This window comes from Myxocyprinus asiaticus, chromosome 38, assembly GCF_019703515.2.
Source record: "Myxocyprinus asiaticus isolate MX2 ecotype Aquarium Trade chromosome 38, UBuf_Myxa_2, whole genome shotgun sequence".
NCBI lineage: Eukaryota > Metazoa > Chordata > Actinopteri > Cypriniformes > Catostomidae > Myxocyprinus > Myxocyprinus asiaticus.
In genome coordinates this window covers 20,757,776-20,783,277 of record NC_059381.1, presented here as the reverse complement: position 1 = coordinate 20,783,277, position 25,502 = coordinate 20,757,776, and the positions used below count along the sequence as shown (strand labels likewise).

General features: G+C 38.8%; 2 protein-coding genes across 7 annotated transcripts; one reads left to right on the top strand and one right to left on the bottom strand.

Moving 5' to 3' along the window:
• Nucleotides 1-4,103: 4,103 nt before the first annotated feature.
• On the top strand, nucleotides 4,104-16,155 carry si:dkey-17e16.9 (hydroperoxide isomerase ALOXE3). Its single transcript, XM_051676888.1, has 14 exons — nucleotides 4,104-4,253; nucleotides 4,375-4,579; nucleotides 4,770-4,851; nucleotides 4,960-5,082; nucleotides 5,890-5,993; nucleotides 6,119-6,291; nucleotides 6,874-7,017; nucleotides 7,141-7,344; nucleotides 14,097-14,214; nucleotides 14,682-14,823; nucleotides 14,998-15,119; nucleotides 15,292-15,392; nucleotides 15,504-15,674; nucleotides 15,767-16,155. The coding sequence occupies exons 1-14, from the start codon at nucleotides 4,104-4,106 to the stop codon at nucleotides 15,944-15,946; spliced, it is 2,019 nt and encodes a 672-aa protein (XP_051532848.1). The 3' UTR covers nucleotides 15,947-16,155.
• A 91-nt stretch (nucleotides 16,156-16,246) lies between these two features.
• On the bottom strand, nucleotides 16,247-23,804 carry LOC127428472 (NLR family CARD domain-containing protein 3-like). Of its 6 annotated transcripts, XM_051676874.1 has the most exons (8): nucleotides 23,566-23,804; nucleotides 23,427-23,477; nucleotides 22,781-22,976; nucleotides 20,915-21,016; nucleotides 20,510-20,596; nucleotides 18,731-18,863; nucleotides 18,357-18,597; nucleotides 16,247-18,274 (listed from the first exon to the last, which is right to left on the bottom strand). In XM_051676874.1, the coding sequence occupies exons 3-8, from the start codon at nucleotides 22,930-22,932 to the stop codon at nucleotides 16,683-16,685; spliced, it is 2,307 nt and encodes a 768-aa protein (XP_051532834.1). In that variant the 5' UTR covers nucleotides 22,933-22,976; nucleotides 23,427-23,477; nucleotides 23,566-23,804; the 3' UTR covers nucleotides 16,247-16,682. The 6 variants fall into 6 exon arrangements, with proteins under 6 accessions (XP_051532834.1, XP_051532835.1, XP_051532837.1 ...); XM_051676875.1 differs by having other exon boundaries at nucleotides 23,427-23,804; XM_051676877.1 differs by lacking the exon at nucleotides 22,781-22,976 and having other exon boundaries at nucleotides 20,510-20,619.
• Nucleotides 23,805-25,502: the final 1,698 nt, after the last annotated feature.

Sequence of the window (25,502 nt, the reverse complement as noted above, 5' to 3'; positions counted from 1 at the left end):
ATCTTCCCTCCAGCTCCGTTCTCAGGTAAGGGATCCTGTCTTGCCTTTTTGTCCCAATGTGCTCTGTTTTTCACTTCGCAGCCCTCTGCTTTCCCGACTGAGAAAATGAGGGTGGCTTACATCATCCTGCGCCTCACCGGCGTAGCTGTGGAGTGGGGAACCGCCATGTGGGACAATAAATGCCCTTGTTGCGCCTTGTTCCTGGATTTCGGCACAGAGCTCTGTTGAGTGTTCGACCCAGTCACGCTTCAATGTGGTGAACCATTCACCACCTGGAGGAGGAGGAGCCAGATGCCTGCTCCTCTGCCACTGCCAGCTTCAACAGCCATGGAGGCTGTTTCGCTGTTGCTATCTGCACCGACGGTCACTGAGGCAATTTCCCTGCCACTGCCAATGTCCACGGCCACGACGGCCGTTCCCCTGCTACTGTCTGTACCCACAGTCACTGAGGCCGTTCCCCTGTCGCTGCCAGCGCTCCTGGCCACGGAGGCCATTCCCCTGTCGATGCCAGCGCCCACGGCCACGGAGGCCATTCCCCAAGTCGCTGCCAGCACCCCCGGCCATGAAGGCCGTTCCCCTGTCGCTGCCAGTGTTCCAGGCCACGGAGGCCATTCCCCTGTCGATGCCAGCGCCCGCGGCCACGGAGGCCATTCCCCAAGTCGCTGCCAGCACCCCCGGCCATGAAGGCCGTTCCCCAGTTGCTGCCAGCGTTCCAGGCCACGGAGAAACACCTTATGTGTTTCAGGTGCCGCTGGCATGCTGAATCAATGTTTCCATATGAACCTTGATTGTTTCCATGGGAACACTGATCATTACAACCTTCAGCTATGAGCGGCACCTGCCTCTTGTTTGTTCCCCTCTTATTTAAATCCCCTCGTGTGTCACGTCCAATGTTGGATAATTTTTATTGTCACCGTGATAGTCAACGTGAAGGTGTTGTTTGCTGTCAATGTTAACTGTGCTCTCTTGTAGTTGGAGCTTGCTCGTGTGTCTGTTGGTTGCCAGCCTGTTTGAGGTGTGGTTACCTTCACGTTTTCCACCGCCTTCGCCGGTGCTTAAGCCCTGCACCCGTGGAGGAGGATTCCTCAGTCTCTGCCCGCGTCTCGGAGGAGGATCTCACCTGGGCTTGTTTGCTTTGTGTTTAAAAAAGAACTGTTTTGTTGATTAATAAATCCTATTGAACTGTTTCTCTCTGCTCTTGGGTCCTGTCTCTCTCGCACCCTGAAACAACACATCGAACCTTGTGGCAAATGGGCTACAACAGCAGAAGACCATGTCGGGCACTTTATTAGGACCATAGTGTTCCAAATAAAGTGCTCAACGAGTGTATTTTACAGCTCATCCCCAAATATATGATTAAATAATACAGTATAATATTATTATACCAACCTACTGGGACTACAAATATCTGCTTTGCATTTTTAAATGTATGTTAACCACCATAGTAACACAGGTGGTAATAAAGGCCACATGATGTAACATAAAGCACCACAATGTACATGATTGCTATCAAAATCAAGAAGAAACAAATATTTTAATAAAATATAATCAAACATAATGGGTCACGCAGGGACTTCTGGGATTAGTTTACATTGTCTTGTTAAACATAAAATACATTTTCACCATTAACTATAAGGTACAGTAAATGATACTTTTTTTTTACTTCCATAAAACATTATTAATATTTTACTGTAATATCATATGTATTTTTTTATTTTTTACCATACCATAAGGTAATTACCAATATATGAATTAACTTTTTTTTTTTTTTAACTGTAGTATTTTTACATTTTCTTCCTGTCAAATTCAGAATTTTTTTCCAGTGGAAACAAAAAGTCACTTTTCTTGCATAAAATTGACCTAATTCCTAAAATAAAAGACAAATTTGGAAATTACATTTGGTTTGGACCCAGGCAGGGGCATTGCTGGACCCTTTTACTGAGGCACGATCCCCAGTTAAGTTCTGCTGTACCCCAGTAAAATGTTTTGTTTTCATTCACTGTTTTCTGCACGCCTGGTGTCCAATGACAGGCTGTGCAAACAACGCCAAGATTGGAGATAGAATTCCAAGAAATAGCAATCATAAGAAAGGAAGTAGTCTTCATAGAAATAAAGAAGTTAGTAGAACCATTTGTGAGAAAATGTATATATTTTTTCACTTTGTTGTTCAAAGGTTACATATATAGGCCTAATTCCTACACCTATTACATGGGTGCTGTCACTGTGTTTTTTTTAAGTAGACTGCAAGTCAGTGATTTGAAAACAAACAGTGCAGAACATCGCAAATCGTTGTGTTATAGTACAACCCTTGTTGTTTTAATTTTGACTGCATTTACTCTTAATTGCGTAATAGTGGCCTGAGTTCCTCTCTATTGGAGGACCAGAATCCAGTTTGGCAGGATCCTGCTACTGTGCCTTAGCTTTCCCTCATATGACTTTCACCAGTCTTTCTGGCTGTGCTTTAACCTCTATCTCAGGTTTATTCCCTTAAAAAGGTACGCTTACCTAAATACACTATATTGCCAAAAGTATTCGCTCATTTGCCTTTAGACGCATATGAATTTAAGTGACATCCCATTCTTAATCCATAGGGTTTAAAATGACGTCGGCCCACCCTTTGCAGCTATAACAGCTTCAACTCTTCTGGGAAGGCTTTCCACAAAGTTTAGGAGTGTGTTTATGGGAATTTTTGACCATTCTTCCAGAAGTGCATTTGTGAGGTCAGACACTGATGTTGGACGAGAAGGTCTGGCTCGCAGTCTTCACTCTAATTCATCCCAAAGGTGCTCTATCGGGTTGAGGTCAGGATTCTGTGCAGGCCAGTCAAGTTCTTCCACACCAAACTCGCTCATCCATGTCTTTATGGACCTTGCTTTGTGCACTGGTGCGCAGTCATGTTGGAACAGGAAGGGGCCATCCCCAAACTGTTCCCACAAAGTTGGGAGCATGGAATTGTCCAAATTCTCTTAGTATGCTGAAGCATTCAGAGTGCCTTTCACTGGAACTAAGGGGCCAAACCCAGCTCCTGAAAAACAACCCCACACCATAATCCCCCCTCCACCAAACTTCACAGTTGGCACAATGTAGTCAGACAAGTACCATTGTCCTGGCAACCGCCAAACCCAGACTCGTCCATCAGATTGCCAGATGGAGAAGCGTGATTCGTCACTCCAGAGAACGCGTCTCCACTGCTCTAGAGTCCAGTGGTGGCGTGCTTTACACCAATGCATCCGACGCTTTGCATTGCACTTGGTGATATATGGCTTGGATGCAGCTGCTCGGCCATGGAAACCCATTCCATGAAGCTCTCTACGCACTGTTCTTGAGCTAATCTGAAGGCCACATGAACTTTGGAGGTCTGTAGCGATTGACTCTGCAGAAAGTTGGTGACCTCTGTGCACTATGCGCCTCAGCATCCGCTGACCCCGCTCTGTTATTTTACGTGGCCTACCACTTCGTGGCTGAGTTGCTGTCATTCCCAATCGCTTCCACTTTGTTATAATACTACTGACAGTTGACTGTGGAATATTTAGTAGCGAGGAAATTTCACGACTGGACTTGTTGCACAGGTGGCATCCTATCACAGTACCACGCTGGAATTCACTGAGCTCCTGAGAGCGGCCCATTCTTTCACAAATGTTTGTAGAAGCAGTCTGCATGCCTAGGTGCTTCATTTTATACACCTGTGGCCATAGAAGTGATTGGAACACCTGAATTCAATTATTTGGATGGGTGAGCGAATACTTTTGGCAATATAGTGTATATTTGAATATGTGCTTCTTCTACACTGCAAAAATAGTGCTTAGATGTTTAGATATTTCTACTGGAAAGACAGATAATTTATTAAGAATATGATTTTTGAAGTGTAAGCTCACTGCTTTCTGTTTTTCTCTTTTCTTTTTGTTTGTATTCTGAATACAGTCAATTTGCAACACCAGTTGTAATTATTCTTGTAAGATTTTTCAACAGTCCAAAAGCCAAATTCAATTTAGTGCAAAAAACATGTATTTTTTTATAGTAATTCATTTGCAACCTGAAGTCCATGCAAGTCATTTATTACATTTAAAGTCAAGCGCTAAGCTTCTGTGTTAATTCTCAGAGCCATGGAAGCCATATATGAAGTAGAGGTGACCACAGGCTCCATGACCCATGCTGGCACTTGTGACAATATATTTATCACTCTGATTGGCACGCATGGAGAGAGTAAGCGGACCAAGCTCGACAGCTTTGGAAAGGATTTCAAGACTGGAATGGTGAAATATTTTTCCTTGTATTTTTGTACAGTTTGTGAGCATGTAAATAAGATGTTCACCGAAACATAACAGCATTAATATCACTGTCAGCACTAACAGTGTAATATCATATCTTGCCTAGAAAATGAAGTACAACGTGACAACCAAGTACAGCCTCGCCAACCTGCTCCTAATCAGACTTGAGAAAGAGAATTACATGTTTTTGCCAGAGAACGACTGGTTCTGCTCCCTGATCAGTGTGAGAACCCCTGAGAGGGATGTGATCCATTTCCCATGCTATCGCTGGATGGCAGAAGGGGAGGTGATTGAGCTGCGAGAGGCAAAAGGTTTGCATGTGTATCAATACTTTCTTGCATCTTTTCACAAAAGTTTCTTGTGATTACATGTAATCACATAATTTACCAGATTTTAAACAATTATCAACCACAGCTGTTTAATTTCATTCAATCTGTTCTTGATTCTTTAGGAGATTTCTGAATAACTTTACCTTTGCGTTACACTTTTATTGTCTGACAGCTACTAAAATCTATGAAGAAAAATATTCACAGCTGAAAGATCACAGAAAAAATGAACTGAAGCTTAACAAACAATTGTACCAGTAAGTACGTACAGTAGTTACAAATAAGTATACAAGATTTTCTGGTGTCTTTTTTGGGATCTTCAATGGTTTACTGTATGTGTATTTGTTGTTTTTCCCTTCCCTGAGGTGGACTGAGTTTAAAACAGGTCTCCCACAGTACTCATGTTTTGAGGACCCCCTGTCTCTTCCATCAGTGGTCCGTTTCTCTTTCACCAAAGGCATGGTTTCAGCTTTCAACTGCTCCACAGCGTGAGTCAATCCTCACCTTAGTGCATTAATATATGAAGAAATAATATAAGGCTTACCTAACCAGGTTATATTCTTAGAAATTAGAAAATTTACATTTGTGATTATTCACCAAATGTAGTAAAGTGGCCTGCATATTGCCTGACTAGACTGACTAGAACAGACTGACTAGCCCTTACCAACCCCACCCTTAAAGGAATAGCGCCATTGTGCCGTCTCAAACTCATATGACTTTCTTTCTTCTGCGGAACATAAACAAAGATTTTTTGATAGAGATTTGATGTGAATATATCCATACAATGCAAGTCAATGGGGTCCCAAAGCTCCAAAAAGCACATAAAAGCATAAAGGTAATCCATTTGACTCTAGTTTAATCCATGTCTTCTGAAGCGATACATTCAGTTTTGTGTGAGAAGCAGACCAAAATGTAATTCCTTTTCCATTATAAATCTTGCCATTTGCTGTCTCCTTGGTGCGATCATGATTTAGTCTGTTCTCATCAAAAACCAAACGGATCGTTTCAGAAGACATGGATTAATCTACTTCGTATGGATTACCTTTATGCTGCCTTTATGTCTATTTTTAGAGCATGGAAGTGTTGGATGAGTTTGAAATGGCATTGAGTAAATGATGAGAGAGTTATCATTTCTGGATGAACTATTCCTTTAACAGCCCAAAAGACTGGTCAGCCTGATTGGCAATATGTGTGGCACCTTCCTCCAATGTGTTAGTAATTCACACTTGGCACAATTCAAATTCATGAATTGGCCTCCTTTCTGGTCTTACATCAATGATTAACTTGTCTTCCAGCCTTGACAAGTTCAAAATGAAGAAACTGGCAAAAAAATCTGATCAATGGGCTCAAATGGAAGACATGAAAAGTGCCTTTTGGTCAACCAGAACAACTATCTCAGGTTTGATAGCTGCTGAAGCGATTTTACAAAGTGTTCCACAAAATATATTAACGTTAGAAGATGCAGGACTTGGAGAACATGATATTGCAAAATGAGCCAGGTTCATTGTTTTTATAATTTTATAGAATACGTGCAGCTACACTGGATGGATGACGAATTTTTTGGGTACCAGCTCCTAAATGGCGCCAATCCAATGATGCTCCGCCGATGCACAGACCATCCTTCAAACTTTGCTGTTACTGACGATATGGTGCAGCCTTTTCTGGGGAGTGGAACCTCTCTTAATTTGGAGATGAAGGTAATACAATGTCAAAAATGAAACAACGCTCTCTTGTGTTACCCAAATGTACAGTCTCTGCTCTCAAAAGAATTATGCATTTATTTGAGTTTTGACCAACATGATCACACAGAAACTCTGTTACTACTGAATGTTTCGGTACCCTGACATCGACTCCATTCTTCCAAGCACCTTCTCCCTTCAGACATCTTTGTGTCAATTCAAATGTGTTTACCTTTTCCTGTGATGCTACTGACAGCGTGTTGAGCGATTGGCCTTAAAGACACCGATTCTGTTACTGTGTGGAAACCAATAACCTTGTTTGCATAATCAACAATGAGCATGATTCAGAGGTTGCATTTTCCCTCTAAGATTACATTTTTACTCCATTGTTGGTTAGGTTTAGGGTTGAGGTTGAAGTTAGGGTATATGGTTAATAAAACAAGCATTCCTGTTGACTGTTTTACATTATATACAACTAAAAACAACTCGCTTTTGGCACCACTCTGTGGACATTTCAGTGACTTCACTATTTCAGTGTCAAAATTTCATCTCAGAATTGGCATGTTACACTTCAACAAATTCTACTTTTTGTTCCAACAGAAGGGGAATATATTCCTATGTGATTATAAAAGACTGGCGGATTTACCTACTCGTGTGATCAATGGCAAACAGCAGTATGTTGCGGCTCCACTCTGTCTGCTATACAAGAACCCAGTGGGCAAACTTCTGCCTATTGCCATTCAGGTATACATTGTTTATGATTCCTAAACCTTGTTTAGTATATATTACTAATTTTGCCATCTTAAAACAGTAAATTAAGAAACATTTTAACGATGTTAACAATTCTGTCTGTTATCACTGTGTCAGTTGAAGCAACAGGTGTCAGAGGAAAATCCAGTTTTCCTGCCTAGCGATTCAGAGCATGACTGGCAGCTCGCTAAAATCTATGTGAGGAATGCAGATTGTCTTGAGCATCAAGCATCTTTCTATTATCTGCACACCCATCTGCTGGCTGAAATCTTTACAGTGTCATTACTAAGAAACCTCCCAGCAGTGCACCCAATGTATAAGGTACACAAAATCATGTCAGGCACAGTTAATTTGTTTACAACTGGATTTCTTTCTCATTGTTTGATAAACAAATTATATTACCTGATTGAAAAGATCCCCAGGCCCAAGAAATAAGTCCAGTAGTAAACAACTGAATACGAACTGACATAATGTGATAATCTAGAAGAATGAAAACATTCACAGATAATTTTCATGAGATTATGCCTCTTTCCATCGGTCTCACTGATGTGCACAGAATGGGGGCAGCAGGGGCTGCCCCTGCCTCTTTCGTTCACAAATCTAAAGGTGCCCTTTTGGTCATCCAGAAAAAGGGGAGATATTTTAATAATGAAATAAAATAGTTAAAATATAAAATATTTAAAATATTTAAATCTTGTCATAATCTCACAATAACAGTGATAATGTGTTATTATGAGATTTCTTTGTAAATCACGGGCGTATGAAAGAAAATTGAGCAGAGGTGCCTTTAAGAGCGCGAGTGATCCTCCCTATGCCCTATACTCACTCTGAAGTGCAGAGCCCCTGAAGTGGGTATAGGAAACATGGCATTACTGTATGAATGTATCTTTCGCTAACAGTCTTGTGGAAGGGCCCTCCGAGAAAAGATTCATTTTCTCACTTTCGTTTTGAACGAGCTTTCAGGTGACATCCCCTCCCACAGGAGTGCCCTTCAAGGAAGCAAAAAATACAGTTTTGAATTCACCCCGGAACATCAAAGGGCCGTTACCTCAGACGAGTAACAGGCCAGATAAAAAGTCCACTCCATGTATTGTAATTTTATCAAAAGAATAATACTTGCTACCGCATTTCCAACATCGCGTACCACTAGTGTAGACAAATTATGGGAGCAGTCGCGTCGATTTCAGTGATATAAATTCAATTTGTCTTTTATAATATATTGACATAAATTGAAGGAGCTGTCTGGTTCAGCCAAAGCCAGTTTGGTTTTGTTGAAACTAATGAGCCATTAGACTAATCACTTTCAGAAAAATACCATTAGGCTACCACAATACTGCAGCTCCCTATACACATATTACGCAGTCTGTGCAGGGCACCGGCTCCCTAGGGGGACACCATCATACCCTAGGGGGGCACCAGAAACTCCACCAGCTGCCCTTATTTGCATGTTATACGTTATCCAAGGACCCTGTAGCATTCGCGAACACAGTCGATCACCTCATGCTCACACTTTCTCATCATGCCTTCGCACCGTGCACCACGTTACCAGGGTAATGCCATGGTACTGAATGATTGATCATGTGCATATTTCATGATATTGTCATGGTACTACAAGGTACTTTAAAAAAATACCATGGTTTTACTATGACACATGTCATAAACATGGGGTTATCACAGACCATGTCTGAAAATAAATAAATAAACAAGTGTATTGCCATGGTGCTTTTTGTGAGAAATATAACAGAACAGGCTATTAAGGAAAAATGGAAAAAATAATGTACAGTATATATGTGTGTATATGTGTGTGTGTGTGTGTGTGTGTGTGTGTATATATATATATACACTATATTGCCAAAAGTATTCGCTCACCCTTCCAAATAATTGAATTCAGGTGTTCCAATCACTTCCATGGCCACAGGTGTATAAAATGAAGCACCTAGGCATGCAGACTGCTTCTACAAACATTTGTGAAAGAATGGGCCGCTCTCAGGAGCTCAGTGAATTCCAGCGTGGTACTGTGATAGGATGCCACCAGTGCAACAAGTCCAGTCGTGAAATTTCCTCGCTACTAAATATTCCACAGTCAACTGTCAGTGGTATTATAACAAAGTGGAAGCAATTGGGAATGACAGCAACTCAGCCACGAAGTGGTAGGCCACGTAAAATGACAGAGCGGGGTCAGTGGATGCTGAGGTGCATAGTGCACAGAGGTCGCCAACTTTCCTCAGAGTCAATCGCTACAGACCTCCAAAGTTCATGTGGCCTTCAGATTAGCTCAAGAACAGTGCGTAGAGAGCTTCATGGAATGGGTTTCAATGGCAGAGCAGCTGCATCCAAGCCATACATCACCAAGTGCAATGCAAAGCGTCGGATTCAGTGGTGTAAAGCACGCCGCCACTGGACTCTAGAGCAGTGGAGACGCATTCTCTGGAGTGACGAATCACGCTTCTCCATCTGGCAATCTGATGGACGAGTCTGGGTTTGGCGGTTGCCAGGAGAACAGTACTTGTCTGACTGCATTGTGCCAACTGTGAAGTTTGGTGGAGGGGGATTATGGTGTGGGGTTGTTTTTCAGGAGCTGGGCTTGGCCCCTTAGTTCCAGTGAAAGGAACTCTGAATGCTTCAGCATACCAAGAGATTTTGGACAATTCCATGCTCCCAACTTTGTGGGAACAGTTTGGGGATGGCCCCTTCCTGTTCCAACATGACTGCGCACCAGTGCACAAAGCAAGGTCCATAAAGACATGGATGAGCGAGTTTGGTGTGGAAGAACTTGACTGGCCTGCACAGAGTCCTGACCTCAACCTGATAGAGCACCTTTGGGATGAATTTGAGCGAAGACTGTGAGCCAGGCCTTCTCGTCCAACAACAGTGTCTGACCTCACAAATGCGCTTCTGGAAGAATGGTCAAAAATTCCCATAAACACACTCCTAAACCTTGTGGAAAGCCTTCCCAGAAGAGTTGAAGCTGTTATAGCTGCAAAGGGTGGGCCGACGTCATATTAAACCCTATGGATTAAGAATGGGATGTCACTTAAGTTCATATGCGTCTAAAGGCAGGTGAGCGAACACTTTTGGTAATATAGTGTGTATATATATATATATATATATATATATATATATATATATATATATATATACAGGTGCATCTCAATAAATTAGAATGTCGTGGAAAAGTTCATTTATTTCAGTAATTCAACTCAAATTGTGAAATTCGTGTATTAAATAAATTCAATGCACACAGACTGAAGTAGTTTAAGTCTTTGGTTCTTTTAATTGTGATGATTTTGGCTCACATTTAACAAAAACCCACCAATTCACTATCTCAAAAAATTAGAATATGGTGACATGCCAAATCAGCTAATCAACTCAAAACACCTGCAAAGGTTTCCTGAGCCTTCAAAATGGTCTCTCAGTTTGGTTCACTAGGCTACACAATCATGGGGAAGACTGCTGATCTGACAGTTGTCCAGAAGACAATCATTGACACCCTTCACAATGAGGGTAAGCCACAAACATTCATTGCCAAAGAAGCTGGCTGTTCACAGAGTGCTGTATCCAAGCATGTTAACAGAAAGTTGAGTGGAAAGAAAAAGTGTGGAAGAAAAAGATGCACAACCAACCGAGAGAACCGCAGCCTTATGAGGATTGTCAAGCAAAATCGATTCAAGAATTTGGGTGAACTTCACAAGGAATGGACTGAGGCTGGGGTCAAGGCATCAAGAGCCACCACACACAGACGTGTCAAGGAATTTGGCTACAGTTGTCGTATTCCTCTTGTTAAGCCACTCCTGAACCACAGACAACATCAGAGGCGTCTTACCTGGGCTAAGGAGAAGAAGAACTGGACTGTTGCCCAGTGGTCCAAAGTCCTCTTTTCAGATGAGAGCAAGTTTTGTATTTCATTTGGAAACCAAGGTCCTAGAGTCTGGAGGAAGGGTGGAGAAGCTCATAGCCCAAGTTGCTTGAAGTCCAGTGTTAAGTTTCCACAGTCTGTGATGATTTGGTGTTGCAATGTCATCTGCTGGTGTTGGTCCATTGTGTTTTTTGAAAACCAAAGTCACTGCACCCGTTTACCAAGAAATTTTGGAGCACTTCATGCTTCCTTCTGCTGACCAGCTTTTTAAAGATGCTGATTTCATTTCCCAGCAGGATTTGGCACCTGCCCACACTGCCAAAAGCACCAAAAGTTTGTTAAATGACCATGGTGTTGGTGTGCTTGACTGGCCAGCAAACTCACCAGACCTGAACCCCATAGAGAATCTATGGGGTATTGTCAAGAGGAAAATGAGAAACAAGAAACCAAAAAATGCAAATGAGCTGAAGGCCACTGTCAAAGAAACCTGGGCTTCCATACCACCTCAGCAGTGCCACAAACTGATCACCTCCATGCCACGCCAAATTGAGGCAGTAATTAAAGCAAAAGGAGCCCCTACCAAGTATTGAGTACATATACAGTAAATGAACATACTTTCCAGAAGGCCAACAATTCACTAAAAATGTTTTTTTTTTAAGGTCTTATGATGTATTCTAATTTTTTGAGATAGTGAATTGGTGGGTTTTTGTTAAATGTGAGCCAAAATCATCACAATTAAAAGAACCAAAGACTCAAACTACTTCAGTCTGTGTGCATTGAATTTATTTAATACACGAGTTTCACAATTTGAGTTGAATTACTGAAATAAATTAACTTTTCCACGACATTCTAATTTATTGAGATGCACCTGTATATACAGTTGTGCTCAAACATTTGCATACCCTTGGAGAATTGGCAATATATGTACCATTTTTAAAGAAAACATGAGTGAGCAGGCAAAACACATTTCTTTTATTTCTTATGGGATTCATATTCAACTGTAGGTTATAACAGAATGGCAAAATCATAAAACAAAACATGGCAACAAAGAAAAAAATTAAATGACCCCTGTTCAAACGTCTGCATACTCTTAGTTCTTAATACTGTGTATTGCCCCCTTTAGCATCAATGACAGCATGCAGTCTTTTGTAATAGTTGTCTATGAGGTCCCAAATTCTTGCAGGTGGTATAGCTGCCCATTCATCTTGGCAAAATGCCTCCAGGTCATGCGAAGTCTTTGGTCATCTTGCATGAACCGTACGTTTGAGATCTCCCCAGAGTGGCTCGATGATATTAAGGTCAGGAGACTGTGATGGCCACTCCAGAACCTTCACCTTTTTCTGCTGTAACCATTGGAGGGTCAACTTGGCCTTGTGCTTAGGGTCATTGTCGTGCTGGATAGTCCAAGAGTGTCCCATGTGCAGCTTTCGTGCAGAAGAATGCAAATTGTCTGCCAGTATTTTCTGATAACATGCTGCATTCATCTTGCCATCAATTTTCACAAGATTCCCCATGCCTTTAGAGCTCACACACCCCCAAAACATCAGTGAGCCACCACCATGCTTCACAGTGGGGATGGTATTCTTTTCACTATAGGCCTTGTTGACCCCTCTCCAAACATAGCGCTTATGGTCTCGTCACTCCAAATTACAGTGTCCCAGAAGCTGTGAGGTGTGTCAAGGTGTTGTTGGGCATATTGTAACCGGGCTTTTTTGTGCCATTGCCACAGTAAAGGATTCTTTCTGGCAACTCGACCATGCAGCTCATTTTTGTTCAAGTATCGTCGTATTGTGCTCTTTGATACAACCACACCATCTTTTTTCAGAGCAGCCGGTATTTCTCCTGAGGTTTTCTTTGTATCCCGAACAATTCTTCTGGCAGTTGTGGCTGAAATCTTTCTTGGTCTACCTGACCTTGGCTTGGTATCAAGAGATCACCAAATTTTCCACTTCTAAATAAGTGATTGAACAGTACTGACTGGCATTTTCAAGGCTTTTGATATCTTTTTATATCCTTTTCCATCTTTATAAAGTTCCATTACCTTGTTACGCAGGTCTTTTGACAGTTCTATTCTGCTCCCCATGGCTCAGTATCTAGCCTGCTCAGTGCATCCACGTGAGAGCTAACAAACTCATTGACTATTTATACACAGACACTAACTGCAATTTAAAAAGCCACAGGTGTGGGAAATTAACCTTTAATTGCCATTTAAACCTGTGTGTGTCACCTTGTGTGTTTGTAACAAGGCCAAACATTCAAGGGTGTGTAAACTTTTGATCAGGGCCATTTGGGTGATTTCTGTTATCATTATGATTTAAAAAGGAGCCAAACAACTATGTGATAATAAATGGCTTCATATGATCACTATCCTTAAATAAAAGACAGGTTTTTTGCATGATCAGTCATATTTTCAAAATCAATGCCAAAATTTCACAATTTCTGCCAGGGTATGCAATCTTTTGAGCACAACTGTGTGTATATATATATATATATATATATATATATACTGTATATATATATATATATATACTGTATATATATATGTGTATATATACACACACACTACCAGTCAAAAGTTTTGAAACACTTACTCATTCTTTATAATAATTTTTTTCTTTTTCACATTTTAGAATAATAGTAAAGTCGTCAAAACTATGGAATAACATAAATGGAACTATGGGAATTATGTTGTGACTAAACAAAATCCAAAATAAATCAAAACTGTGTTATATTTTAGCATCTTCAAAGTAGTCACCCTTTGCCTTGAATTTGCAGACATGAACTCTTGACATTTTCTCAACCAGCTTCTTGAGGTATCACCCTGGGATGCTTTTTAAACAGTATTGAAGGCGTTCCTATCTATGTTAGGCACTTATTGGCTGCTTTTCTTTATTATTTATACAATTTTTAAGATCGTGAGAAACATTTCAGTCAAGTGTTTCAAAAGTTTTGACCGGTAGGGTGTGTGTGTGTGTGTGTGTGTATGTGTGTATATATATATATACACACACACATGAAAATGGTTAAATACTCAAAAAGCAAAGAAATTAGTTAAGTATTTATTATTACTACTAATAAAAAAAACAAAAACAATCAGTACTCTATTTTTATATCCTTCCACCCCTGTCCCTGCTAAGGTCTGTGCACATCACTGATCAGTCTCATTAAAAGTTTGACTCATTTTGACTATTCACATGTATTTGTGATTCTCTCACAGTTGATGATACCCCACACACGTTATACCCTCCAGATAAACGCCCTTATCAGGGAGAGGTTTCTCAGGAACGAGGGTGTTGTCACTCAGGTATTGACTCAAAATTCAAGATCTCTTTATTGTTATTGAACAGGAACAGCAAGACACGTTTACTAATTGTTATTTGTTTGATTATTTGAGCTCATTTGTGTTTCAAGTTTTCTCCAATTACAGCTGATGTAACTTTTTCTATGTTAAAATATTTTCTCCTATCCCACCTTAATATGCAGAGATAACTCTAAGTAAGCCATTCGTAGGTTAATTTTCTCTAAAAACATAAATAAATGCAATTTGTTTTGAGGGTCCCGTCTAGTTAGTGACAACAACATTGGCTCAACCAATGCCGTGAGTTGGGGTCGGGACTATCAGTTGGTAGAAGGAGGGTGTATTCATAAAAATGTTTTGAAAACTATGTTAATTTTTGCTATTCTTTTCTGTGGCACAGAAATTACACACTTCAAGTTCAAGTTTCTTTAAGTAGGAAGTTGTATTTGTTTCTTTTTGAATTTACGTAATTGCTTGCAGATCATTTTCACTTTAGAATACCAGTATTGGAGGTGAAGAGGGCCCTCTCAGAGCTGACCTACAGTTCTCTGTGCATGCCTGAGGACACCAGTGAGCGTGGACTACAATCTATTCCCAACTTCTTCTACAGAGACGATGGACTTCGGCTATGGGATTTCATCAATGAGTAATTTAATTATCTTCTTTTAAACTTTAATTTGGCCCCTGCATTTTAGAAGACACATTTGTATTAATTTGCATGATGCTCCCATCATGTTTCTTTAGTGGTATCTTGAAAGCTGTATTCATTGTGTCAGTACAAATCAGAAGACTTAGTAAGGATTTTGAAATTGGCTTCTAGTTTTGTAAGGACGATGGTCCAGTTTTATTACCAGAGTGATGATGATGTGCTGCAGGACACTGAACTCCAGGACTGGATCAAGGAGATCTTTGTCCGTGGGTTTCTTGGGCAGAGCTCAACAGGTGGGTATTGATATTCGGGCTTTGGATTGGTTAATTGTGATGTTATCAATGTGTTAGGAATTTCTTTTAATCCCTCAGCATTATTTAAATGAAAGTTAAAGCATTTTTGCAGAAAAAAAGCAATTCAATGTATAATTTTCCATCTTATCTGTTATCTTTTCTTCTCATTTAGGAATACCTCAGTGTTTTAGTACAGTTGATGAGGTCATCAAATTTGTAACCATGGTGATCTTCACAGTTTCAGCTCAACATTCTGCCCTCAAAGCAGGACAGGTAATGTAAAAATTAGCTGAAAATGATGCTAAGTCATATCATTGTGCCTCCACCAAATAAATTTTACTGGATTGCTTATAAACTATTTTGTCCTCTGCCTAATGCATTTAGTTTGACTATGGTAGCTGGTTTCCCAACTCCCCTGGTTCTCTGAAAAGACCTCCTCCAACATCTAAGGGAAGCTCAGACAAGAACACCATGCTGGACACTCTGCCTGACATCAACACATCTGCATATATAGTATCAGTCTTTTGGCTCCTGGGCAAACCCTCAGCAGACTTAGCGAGTGATTCCTTCAGAGTTAACTGATTGGATTGATGTTGTAAACACAACTGCAATCCTTTCTAATATTTTCTAATACATTTTTCATACAGGTTCCACTTGGCCAATATCCTATGGATTACTTTTGCCAAACAGCGCCCCAGAAAATTATCAGAGATTATCAAGCAGAGTTGGCCTTTTTGAGTGAGTCCATCAAAGACAGGAATGCAGGGTTGCAAGTGCCTTACACTTACTTGTGCCCTGACTGGATAAGCAACAGTGTGAGCATTTGATATGAAGTGGTGTGACTCAGGTCTTCTGTTACATTGTTTCATAGGTAGAGGTTAATGAATAACATTTAAAAGGAAATTTTGAATGCTGTTATGTAAATTAGAATGATGATGATATTAACTTGGTATCAACATTCTGATTAAATAAATGTTTTAATTTATGCAAATCTACAGTTGAAATTAAACTAGTCTCCTTTGTCAATATTGATTTGATGTAGATGCTTTCAAACTCTGTCAAGATAGTTGTGTTGAGCATTGTTTCAGAGGTAAGAACTAAATAAAAAAAAGAAAAAGCACCAAAACTGCCACTGGATCATTGCTTTATTTTATGGACACAAGCGCCATACATTTTAACTCTATGCTGTGTTTAGGTTGGATATGGAATAATTCATAGTAACAGCATTTTTAATCTCATCTAGAATTTAAATGTATGTACTTAAACAACAACACTCCCATTAGGATATTTTAAAGGAAAAATAACTGTATGAATTAATTTACACATATAAAAAAAATACAAATATAAAAAAAATGTTAATTAGCTGAACTTCAATTAAAAAAGCTGGAGTAACAACATCCCATTAAGAAAACAACTGTGCAAAACAAGTTGTTTAGCTATTCTTATAATATTTACTCTAATTTTTGGAAAAACACATTCAGATGCCACAGAATACATTCTAAAAGACATTCTATGAAGGCCTAGATTAATTTTCATAGATAATTTTTCTAGCACCTCATAAGTTCAATGCTGCAGTTTGGGGTTAAGTTCATCAATGCATCGCCAAAGGTTTTCTGTTTTTTCTGGGAAGTTTTTTTCTTTCATTTTCTTTTTAATGTAGCGAGTTGTCTCTTCCCGTGCCAACTGGCTTGATCCAGTAGTAATCTGCAGGAGGTTTTTGAGCAGCTCCTGGTTTGCCTCCACTGACAAACCCAGAAGAAATCGCAGAAAAATGTCAAAGTTGCTATTCTTGGAGTTTATTGCTTTGTCAACTGCACTCTTGAGAAGCTCTGCCAAAGAAACCTTCAAGACCTTATTGGATAACTTGTTCCGCTCAAGGACATTCTTCCCATGTTTCTTGAAAGAGATGAAAACATGAAGAGCGGCAAGGTATTCTTGAATGGTTGGATGGGCAAAGCAGCTCACTCTCTCCGTATACAGCACATACTTCTCTCTGTAATACTCCGAGCAGAGACCGGAGCAGACCACAGCAGGGTAAGATTCAATCTCAATCTCTTCCCAGTGCTCTTTCTCCATTTGAAACTGGTCCTTCTCAAGCATGCTGTAGGCCAGCTTTGCAAGCTTTGTAAGCAACTGCTCAGCAGTAAGACCTTTTGTCTCTTTATTGGGATTGTTCTGCAGTTTCTGAACACACATTTGAGTGTGAAGATGCAGCAGACTGGTGTATAGAGTGGTTAGAGTTTTGGGAAGCTCTCCTGGTGGTGGAAGAGACTGAAAATGTCGCTGCAGCACTTTAGATGCCACCCAGCAAAACAGTGGCAAGTGGCACATAATGTATAGTGTCTTAGAAGACTTGATATGAGCGATCACTCTCTCAGCAAGTTGTTGGTCTCTGATCGTCTTCCTAAAATAGACCTCTCTCTGATCATTGTCAAAGCCACGGACTTCCAGAAGTTGTTGGACATATTCTGGTGGGACAACATCAAGAGCTCCAGGCCTTGAAATTACCCAAACAGAGCCGTGATAAAGCAGGTTACCCCTGATGAGGTTAGTGATTAAAACTTGCACAGTTGCAGGCCTATTCACATCACACCAATACACAGTTTTCCGGAAATCAAAGAGGATTTGACTGTCATCTAGTCCATCGCATATGAACATAACTGGACAGCCCTCAAAATCAAGAGTCTCCACCTCCTTCATCTCTGGATAAAAGGTGTTCACTAGCGTCATGAGGGTGTACTCTCCATCTCGCATCTGGTTCAGTTCCCTGAAGTGTAGAGGCAGGAGAAAGAAAATGTCTTGGTGCACTTTTCCGTCCACCCAGTCAAGAATGAACCGCTGCACGGCAAATGATTTGCCACTTCCAGGGCTTCCTTTAGATAACACTGACCTAACATGCCTTGACCTCACCTTTTCTGGGGCGAGAACGTCCTTTGAGAATAACGGTTTTCTATTCACTTTGCGAGTCTCTTCGAGATCTTCTATCTTTGTTCTAAACTCATGCTCGGTGTTCACTGCAGCATTAACGCCATCAGAAATGTAAAGGTCTGTATAGATAGACTCAAAGTTGACTGGCTGCCCTTGTTGGGTTAAACCCTCATACACCATCTCATACTTCCTCTTAAGAGTCAACTTCAACTCGTAGCGCACTTCATCTGTGGAAATTAAAAATTAAACACTTACAGAGAACAGTTTGAAATATATTGTAATGGGGGAAGAACAGATGATATAACTTACTTCTTTTGCATAGACCTTGCAGATATTCAGACAGCTTTTTTAAGTTCATGACTCTAAGGAGCATAAGCATGATTTTCAGGGCCACTTCAATATCACAGAGCTCCAGCATTTTATCCACCAGATCAACAAGATCAAATCTATCCAGGGGATCATGAAAGCGTTCAGGATATCTCTCCCACAGCAGTTTTTTAAAACGTTTTAATTCATCCTCTGAAAGTTTCTTTAGGCACATTGTGAGGGCCTGAGACATAACACAGAATATTAGAGTTCTCACCTCAATGTGAGAGGTACTTATTGTAAAAGTTACTGCACTGCCATTATCATGATCCTGCCTCATTCTGCTTTAAACTGATGACCATTGGCTGTAGCCTCACCTTGAAAGCGAAATCCACTGTCATTGCTGGGTGCCTTTTCTCATTTGGATCTACTTGCAACTCTGGTTTTACAGGAGCAGGAGCACTTTGTTGTTTCAGGGGTGCTTGCTTCGACCTGCTCCTCTTCTGTGAGCTTAAATTAATATAAAAAAATATTTAATTGACAATAAATAGAAAATTTTTATAACTGACCTCTGTATTTTATACTAATATACAGTACACTACACAGTCAAACATTTTGACTCACTTGACTGAATTTGTTTCTAAAGACCTAAAACCATTTGATCTAAAGGATTTTGCCTAAATGTTTTAAATTAGTTTTGTATACATGTATATAGTGTGCTTTCATCTGTTTTTTTGTTTTTTTTTGTTTGTTTTTATAATGAATGAGAACCAGATAGTGAAGGAAAAGCAGCCAAAAAGTTACATTTGCGGTATGTCCTAGTGCGATTATTAAACCGCAAAGGCTGCAATTTAATGAAACAAATATACAGTGTGCATGTGCTGCACGCTTCAAAGTGAATGTGTGAATCCAGCTGCTCATCCACTAAAAGGACCTCATCATGAGCATCACACACGCTCTGTCTGTGTGGTAGATGATGGAGAGCTCATTCACTCTACAATGCACAGCACATTCATACTCAACATTTATTTAATTAAATTGCAGCCTTTTGTGGTTTAATAATCACACTGGGTCATGTAGCGACCTGCTTTTCCAGAGCTGTGAAGCTGTTGTATAAAAAAAAAACAAACATACAAACTAAAAGGCTTCACTTGGTTTTCCGTCAAAAAAAAGGAAGCAACTCCATTTAAATGGAGAAAAAATATGACAGAATGTATCACTACTGTATAGTTATGCAATATTCACTGTAATAATAAATCAATAACAATTATATTTAAGCAATATATCACATATTTGTTCTGCAGCACGTTATTTGACAAAAATGACTTCAATATTTTATTTTGGATAGTGCTCTGAGAATCTGTATTAAAGAATTTCTTATGATACAAATTATGCAATGTTATGTTGAAAATTAATTGTTATATTTTTATTTGTTTAAAGTTTTAGTGAATTAATTTATTTAGACACCTTTTTGATGATAAAACTGAATTAAACTGTTGAATATGGAAATCAGAAAAAATAAAGTTTTAACTGATTTCATAGGGCCCTACAAGTTAACATGCAGAGATGATCCCTTACATTTGCAAAAGAATCCTTATTGATAGACAGCTTTTACATATCGCTTATTGTTGCTTTTTTTCTGTGATTTTATCTTTTTGCACATTTTTGACAATATGTGAGAGCTAAAAATAACTTTTTTTGATAATGTCTTTTGTTACATTTGGTTAAACCAATAAAGTCAGCAAGCGAGCTCTCTTGGTTTTGTTTATAGTGATTATTTGTATATAATTTGTATTTTGTAAAATTTTTATGGGATTTTTTTATCATTTAGTGACAGCTAAAAATTGCTTAAAAAATAAAAAATAAAAATAAAAATAAAAAAAAAATTTTTGGTCCCATCAAGTACTGAAAAGAAAGCATCATACTTGTACTTGGCTTCCAAAAAATGGTATCAGGACATCCCTAGCTGTAATCTAAGCAAGTGTAATTATCTTAATTCTATTTGTTTTTATTTAATAGATTTGATGACTTTACTATTATTCTAAAATGTGGCAAACAGCAGTAACAAATGTTTGACTGGTAATGTATCTGCAAAACTCACAAGTGACCTTGGGACAGAGGAAGTTTATCAGACGCAAGATGTGACTTTCACTCACCTTTCTTCAGCATTGCCCTCAAAATCCTCGTCACTATTAAAGGAATCACTGCTAGAGGCAGACGAGTCCCGTCTGATCAACTGAATCCTGTGGAAAGTTCATTTCTTATCCTGGGGAACCAGATTTACAAGACTGACAAGCTAAGCCACAAGAATGCAAAGAAACTGTTTGCTCTTTTTAAATAGCCCATTTTCTCTATAATATTTTCTCATATACACTGCATAACTCACTAATGCTAAAGGCCTACAACATATCCTTTAAATGCTACTTATCTTTAACTCTCTGAGAAATATTTTAACTCCACAAGCAAGAAAGATAATATGCAAGTATGTCTTATGTCAGACCAGCTCCAAAAATTGTGTATGAGCCTTGCAGACAGAATGTATGTGTGTGAAGCAAACTTACTGCGTGTCACCTGGTTCCTGGTCTTCCCATGTTTCGGACCAGGAGTCACTGTGCATGGAGGCATAGCTGGAAGCAGGGGACTCTGCTCTCTCCACGGGTTGTCTGGTCAGAATGATAATTTTAGCAGCACCGTAACCACCATAGACATTGATATTTAATATATAATTTAGTGGTAAACCAATATGTGTTTTTCAATGGTCTATTAAATTTACATTTGGTCCTCCCTCTATGGGATCAAAATCCCGTCAAAAATATTGCAGTCACGGATCCAAAAATAATAACCATGAATCAAAATAATAAGCATGAATCAAAAAATTATAAGCACAGGTAAAAAAAAATAAAAAAAATTATAAGCACAAAAATAAATAAAAAGCGCAGATCAAAATAATTAGCACAGATCAAAAAATAACAAGCATGAATCAAAAATATATAAACATTTAAAATATGCTGCAAAAGAAACAACAGAAAAATTAAAGCAAAGTCATCAGAATTGCAAACAAAATCATGTTTTCCTTGGTTATATTACTGTTTTTTGTGCTCTCTGACAATTTTGCTCATATTTTCATTTTTTTAAAAATTTTTTTTTTTTATACGCTTACACTGTATTTTTCTTTGCTTTTGTTTCCAAGTTCTGTGCTTGATTTTCCAAAACTTGTGAATAGAGTTTCATGTAAATCAGGGGGCGTTTTGAGTCCCCATTGATCCACTAGTTCTTGATCGACAGCTCCTCCTCTAGCCAATCATTCGACGAGGGGAGGTGACGTCACTCCAGTGCATCTTCAACGGCTGCTGCTCAATATTATATTATTTGTGATTGATAGATACGCTGCTTGTGTCTGTTTTGAGTATTTTCTGCCAGCTTTAGGAAACAATGTGTTGTCCGAGTAGGCCATTATCATAGTCCGTTAACACATTTATCGAGTCTGATGAATTTAGTTAGCAGAGTTTTAGTTTAGGCATTATTTAACACTTCCTTGGTTGTAGGTTATTGGCTGCATATCTAAAAAATAAAAAAGGCTGGGTTGGTGTGGTGTGGATGTTTGATGCATGTTTTTACTAAATGTACCAATGTAGTCACGAGTTCAGAAGCCAACTTGATCCGCTTTTCCATTAAATAAAATTTAAAATTTCCAGATCCCTATACCAAGGCCTATGACCACAATTTAACATTACCCTGATTTACATGAAACTCTATTCACAAGTTTTGGAAAATCAAGCGCAGAACTTGGAAACAAAAGCAAAGAAAAATACAGTGTAAGCGTACAAAAAAAAAAAAAAAAAAAAAAAATGAAAATTTGAGCAAAATTGTCAGAGAGCACAAAAAACAGTAATATAACCAAGGAAAACATGATTTTGTTTGCAATTCTGATGACTTTGCTTGAATTTTTCTGTTGTATTTTTTCTTTTTTCAGCATACTTTAAACGTGTTTATATATTGATTCATGCTTGTTATTTTTTGATCTGCGCTTTTTGTTTATTTATGCGCTTATTATTTTTTTATCTGCACTTATTATCTTATGATTCACGCTTATTATTTTTGGATCCGTGACCGCAATACTTTTGACGGGATTTTGCTTCCTTATCCCTCCCATTATACTGAATATGAAGTTACATCCTTCATTATAAGTGATACTAAAAAAACATGGAAGAGACACAGTCATGTAATTAGCATCGCAGTGAAACAATAAACTTAAAAAATATAAAAGTAATAATAAAAAAATATTTCATCTTGGCTACTGCATGTGTCTGTTCTGAACAGAAGGTGTCGCATTTGCGCAGCATATGCGTCTAAAATACACCTCAAACATGGAGCTTCCCTCCCGAATTTTATAACCCCAATCTTTGATTACCGAGAAACAATATTACCCCACTGGTTCGGAGTATCCGAGGGAAAATGGAAGTGTTCTATGAGGAATAAAATCCTCCTCTTCATCTCCATGTTCACTGCCGTAGGCGGAAGCTCCAATTCCAAATGGCAGACTGTTGTTTGACGCCATGTCCACTGCTTCATTATCCATCTCGGATTTGCCACGTTTGTCAGAGAAATCTTACACTTGAGACCCTAATAAAAAGCCATGCACAGATATTAAAAAGTGAATTTACTTACTTGCAAACCGTATCCCATCATAGCATATGTAAATGAACCATTCCTCTTTTCGTGGGATGGTGCAGTATAAGGGGCCGTTTACACAGAACATATTTTTGTGTTATATACACAATATAAATATAATAATATAATATATAATAAGCGGATTTATATATATATATATATATATATATATATATATATATATATATATATATATACGTAAACACGTCTTAGACCATCGCAGGAGCCCTGTGTCAAGTTTAAAAAGAACTTCAACCTTTAAAAACGCGTCCCGAGAAACCTTTTTTCAAATGCGTTGGACTGGCGTTCGGTCTGAACAGCCCCTTATGTCATCGGCGCTAAAACATGAGCTATTTTGATGCAATGCAACATTGCGCATCGCAACTGGGACAAAGTACTTACCGTACGTTGTCGAGAAAATCAACATTAGGTCACCCTCTTTTTCATGGTCGACTACAAGAGACAACAAACTTCAGTTTAAGACCGTGTCACTTTAGTGGTATGCCCTTAAAAGAGATTCAGAAGAAGGATAGAGGCTTACAGATAACGATAACTTCCCCTTTATTTTGGCAGCAGTGCTTCTGACTAAGCAGAGTTGTCCTCTCGATTTAGGCTTGGGTGCAGATATAGTTACGGAAGTTTAAAAAATTAAAAAACTGTCGCTTTAAATTTCAGTTACATATATTTTGTAGTTCATTTTAGGACAGGATGTGTCTACAGCTCCGTGCTCATGCAGCGTTAAAAACATCTGAACCAAGACGTTCCAAAAGCTTGAAAAGGGGAGATCAAATGTTATGTAGTTGTGAACTTCCTTCTTTCCTTAAAGAGACAGCAGCGCGTTTATTTTGTGAGGCGAATACAATTTAGTTGTTAGTAGAGAATAATCATCTGTCTCCTGTCACAGTATATTGTTAAATGACTTGTCTATGTTGTTGCTCAGGATCAAGATCAAGGTTTTGTTCTGATATTTGGTGTTCTTTTGTGTTGAAACAGGGGCACACTGTGTACTGTCACTGCTCATCATTTACTGGATGATTTACATAAGGTTGGTAGATTTGTGTTTATGCAATGGCTTTAGCAGGAATAGTTCACCCAGAAATATAAATTCTCTCATCGTTTACTCATCATCATGCCATCCCACATGTGAATGACTTATATCTGCAGAACACAAATGAATATTTTTAGAAGAATATCTCAGCTCTGTAGGTCCATTCAAGTGAATGGTAACCAAAACTTTGAAGCTCATTAAAGCACATAAAGGCAGCATAAAAGTAATACATGTCTTCTGAAGCGATCCAATTGGTTTTGGATTAGAACAGACCAAAATGTAACAAATTTTTCACTGTACATCTTGCCATTGTAGTCTCTAGGCACGGTCATGATTTCAAGCTCGATTACATTTCCTAGTGCTTGAAGCATGCGCAGAGCGCTTTATGGTGCTAGGAAGTGTAACTGAGCTTGAAATTATAATCTCCAAGGAGACTGCCGATGTCAAGATTTATATTCACATAAAGTGGTCTTTTTGGTCTTTGATCATGCAAACTGTATTTTACAGTAGTTATAAATTATATTACATCTATGTAGATGAAGTTACAGTTTACAAACAAACAATCCGCTTCTGCACTTCTGGGATCTTTTGGAAGTGGAGAAAAGAACTGCAGTCAATGGGCGCTTCGCTCAAACAGAGCTGAAAATGCCCCAAAAGTTTCCGAAAGATTATCTGAGATTTGGGCTTCTTTAAATTTGCATCAGGATGGGTGGACTAGGATAAATTTAGGATTTGACATATTTTATAATATTTCACGGATCACTGTTCTAATGAGACCCAATTGATCCGCAGCTGCTGTCGGTGGATTTGAACTTTTCACAAAGGAAATGGAATTGAACAAACTCAGATCGCAAACCGCTGTTTTTAATTTCCATAGTGCAACTGCTATGATAGATATCTGGTCAAATATGACCTAATGATGATCATATATGAACAACAAGGCCCATGGAAGCACTGTCTATTTACTGATAAGTGGATTAATAATTTAAGCAGTATTGATTTTCATATGCCACATTTCTCAGTCTCTAGAAGTGTGTTAAGTGTGTGAGGATGTGAATTCATCATACAGGCATACTGAATAAATTTCAAACTTGTTTTTCCAATAATTCAGAAAGAACCTACATAATTTTTCACTGTAAACCATATATATATCCCTTTATAATACCTTTTATAACTTCAGCAAACATTATAACATTACATTATGCTTAAAAGGTTATTAAAACAGGATCCCTGCCCATATCCACCATTTAAATCAGCTGCTCAAAAGAACCCAGAAGCGTGGTTGCCTGCGGTGTGACGTCAGATTAATCTATTTAGTAAGAGACTAGATAACAAGCTGTCATTTAGCAGATGGTTTTATCCAGTGGTTTACACACACACACACACACACACACACACACAATCTAAATGACCATTAAAATGGATTTTAA

Coding starts and splice junctions, on each gene's coding strand:
- si:dkey-17e16.9 (XM_051676888.1), top strand. CDS start 4,104: ATGGAAGCCATATATGAAGTAGAGGTGACCACAGGCTCCATGACCCAT. Junction 4,254..4,374: donor AGGATTTCAAGACTGGAATG/GTGAAATATTTT, acceptor TATCTTGCCTAG/AAAATGAAGTACAACGTGAC. Junction 4,580..4,769: donor TGAGCTGCGAGAGGCAAAAG/GTTTGCATGTGT, acceptor ATTGTCTGACAG/CTACTAAAATCTATGAAGAA.
- LOC127428472 (XM_051676875.1), bottom strand. CDS start 22,932: ATGGATAATGAAGCAGTGGACATGGCGTCAAACAACAGTCTGCCATTT. Junction 18,864..20,509: donor GAGGGCAATGCTGAAGAAAG/GTGAGTGAAAGT, acceptor TATTAATTTAAG/CTCACAGAAGAGGAGCAGGT. Junction 18,275..18,356: donor GCAAGGTCTATGCAAAAGAA/GTAAGTTATATC, acceptor TAATTTCCACAG/ATGAAGTGCGCTACGAGTTG.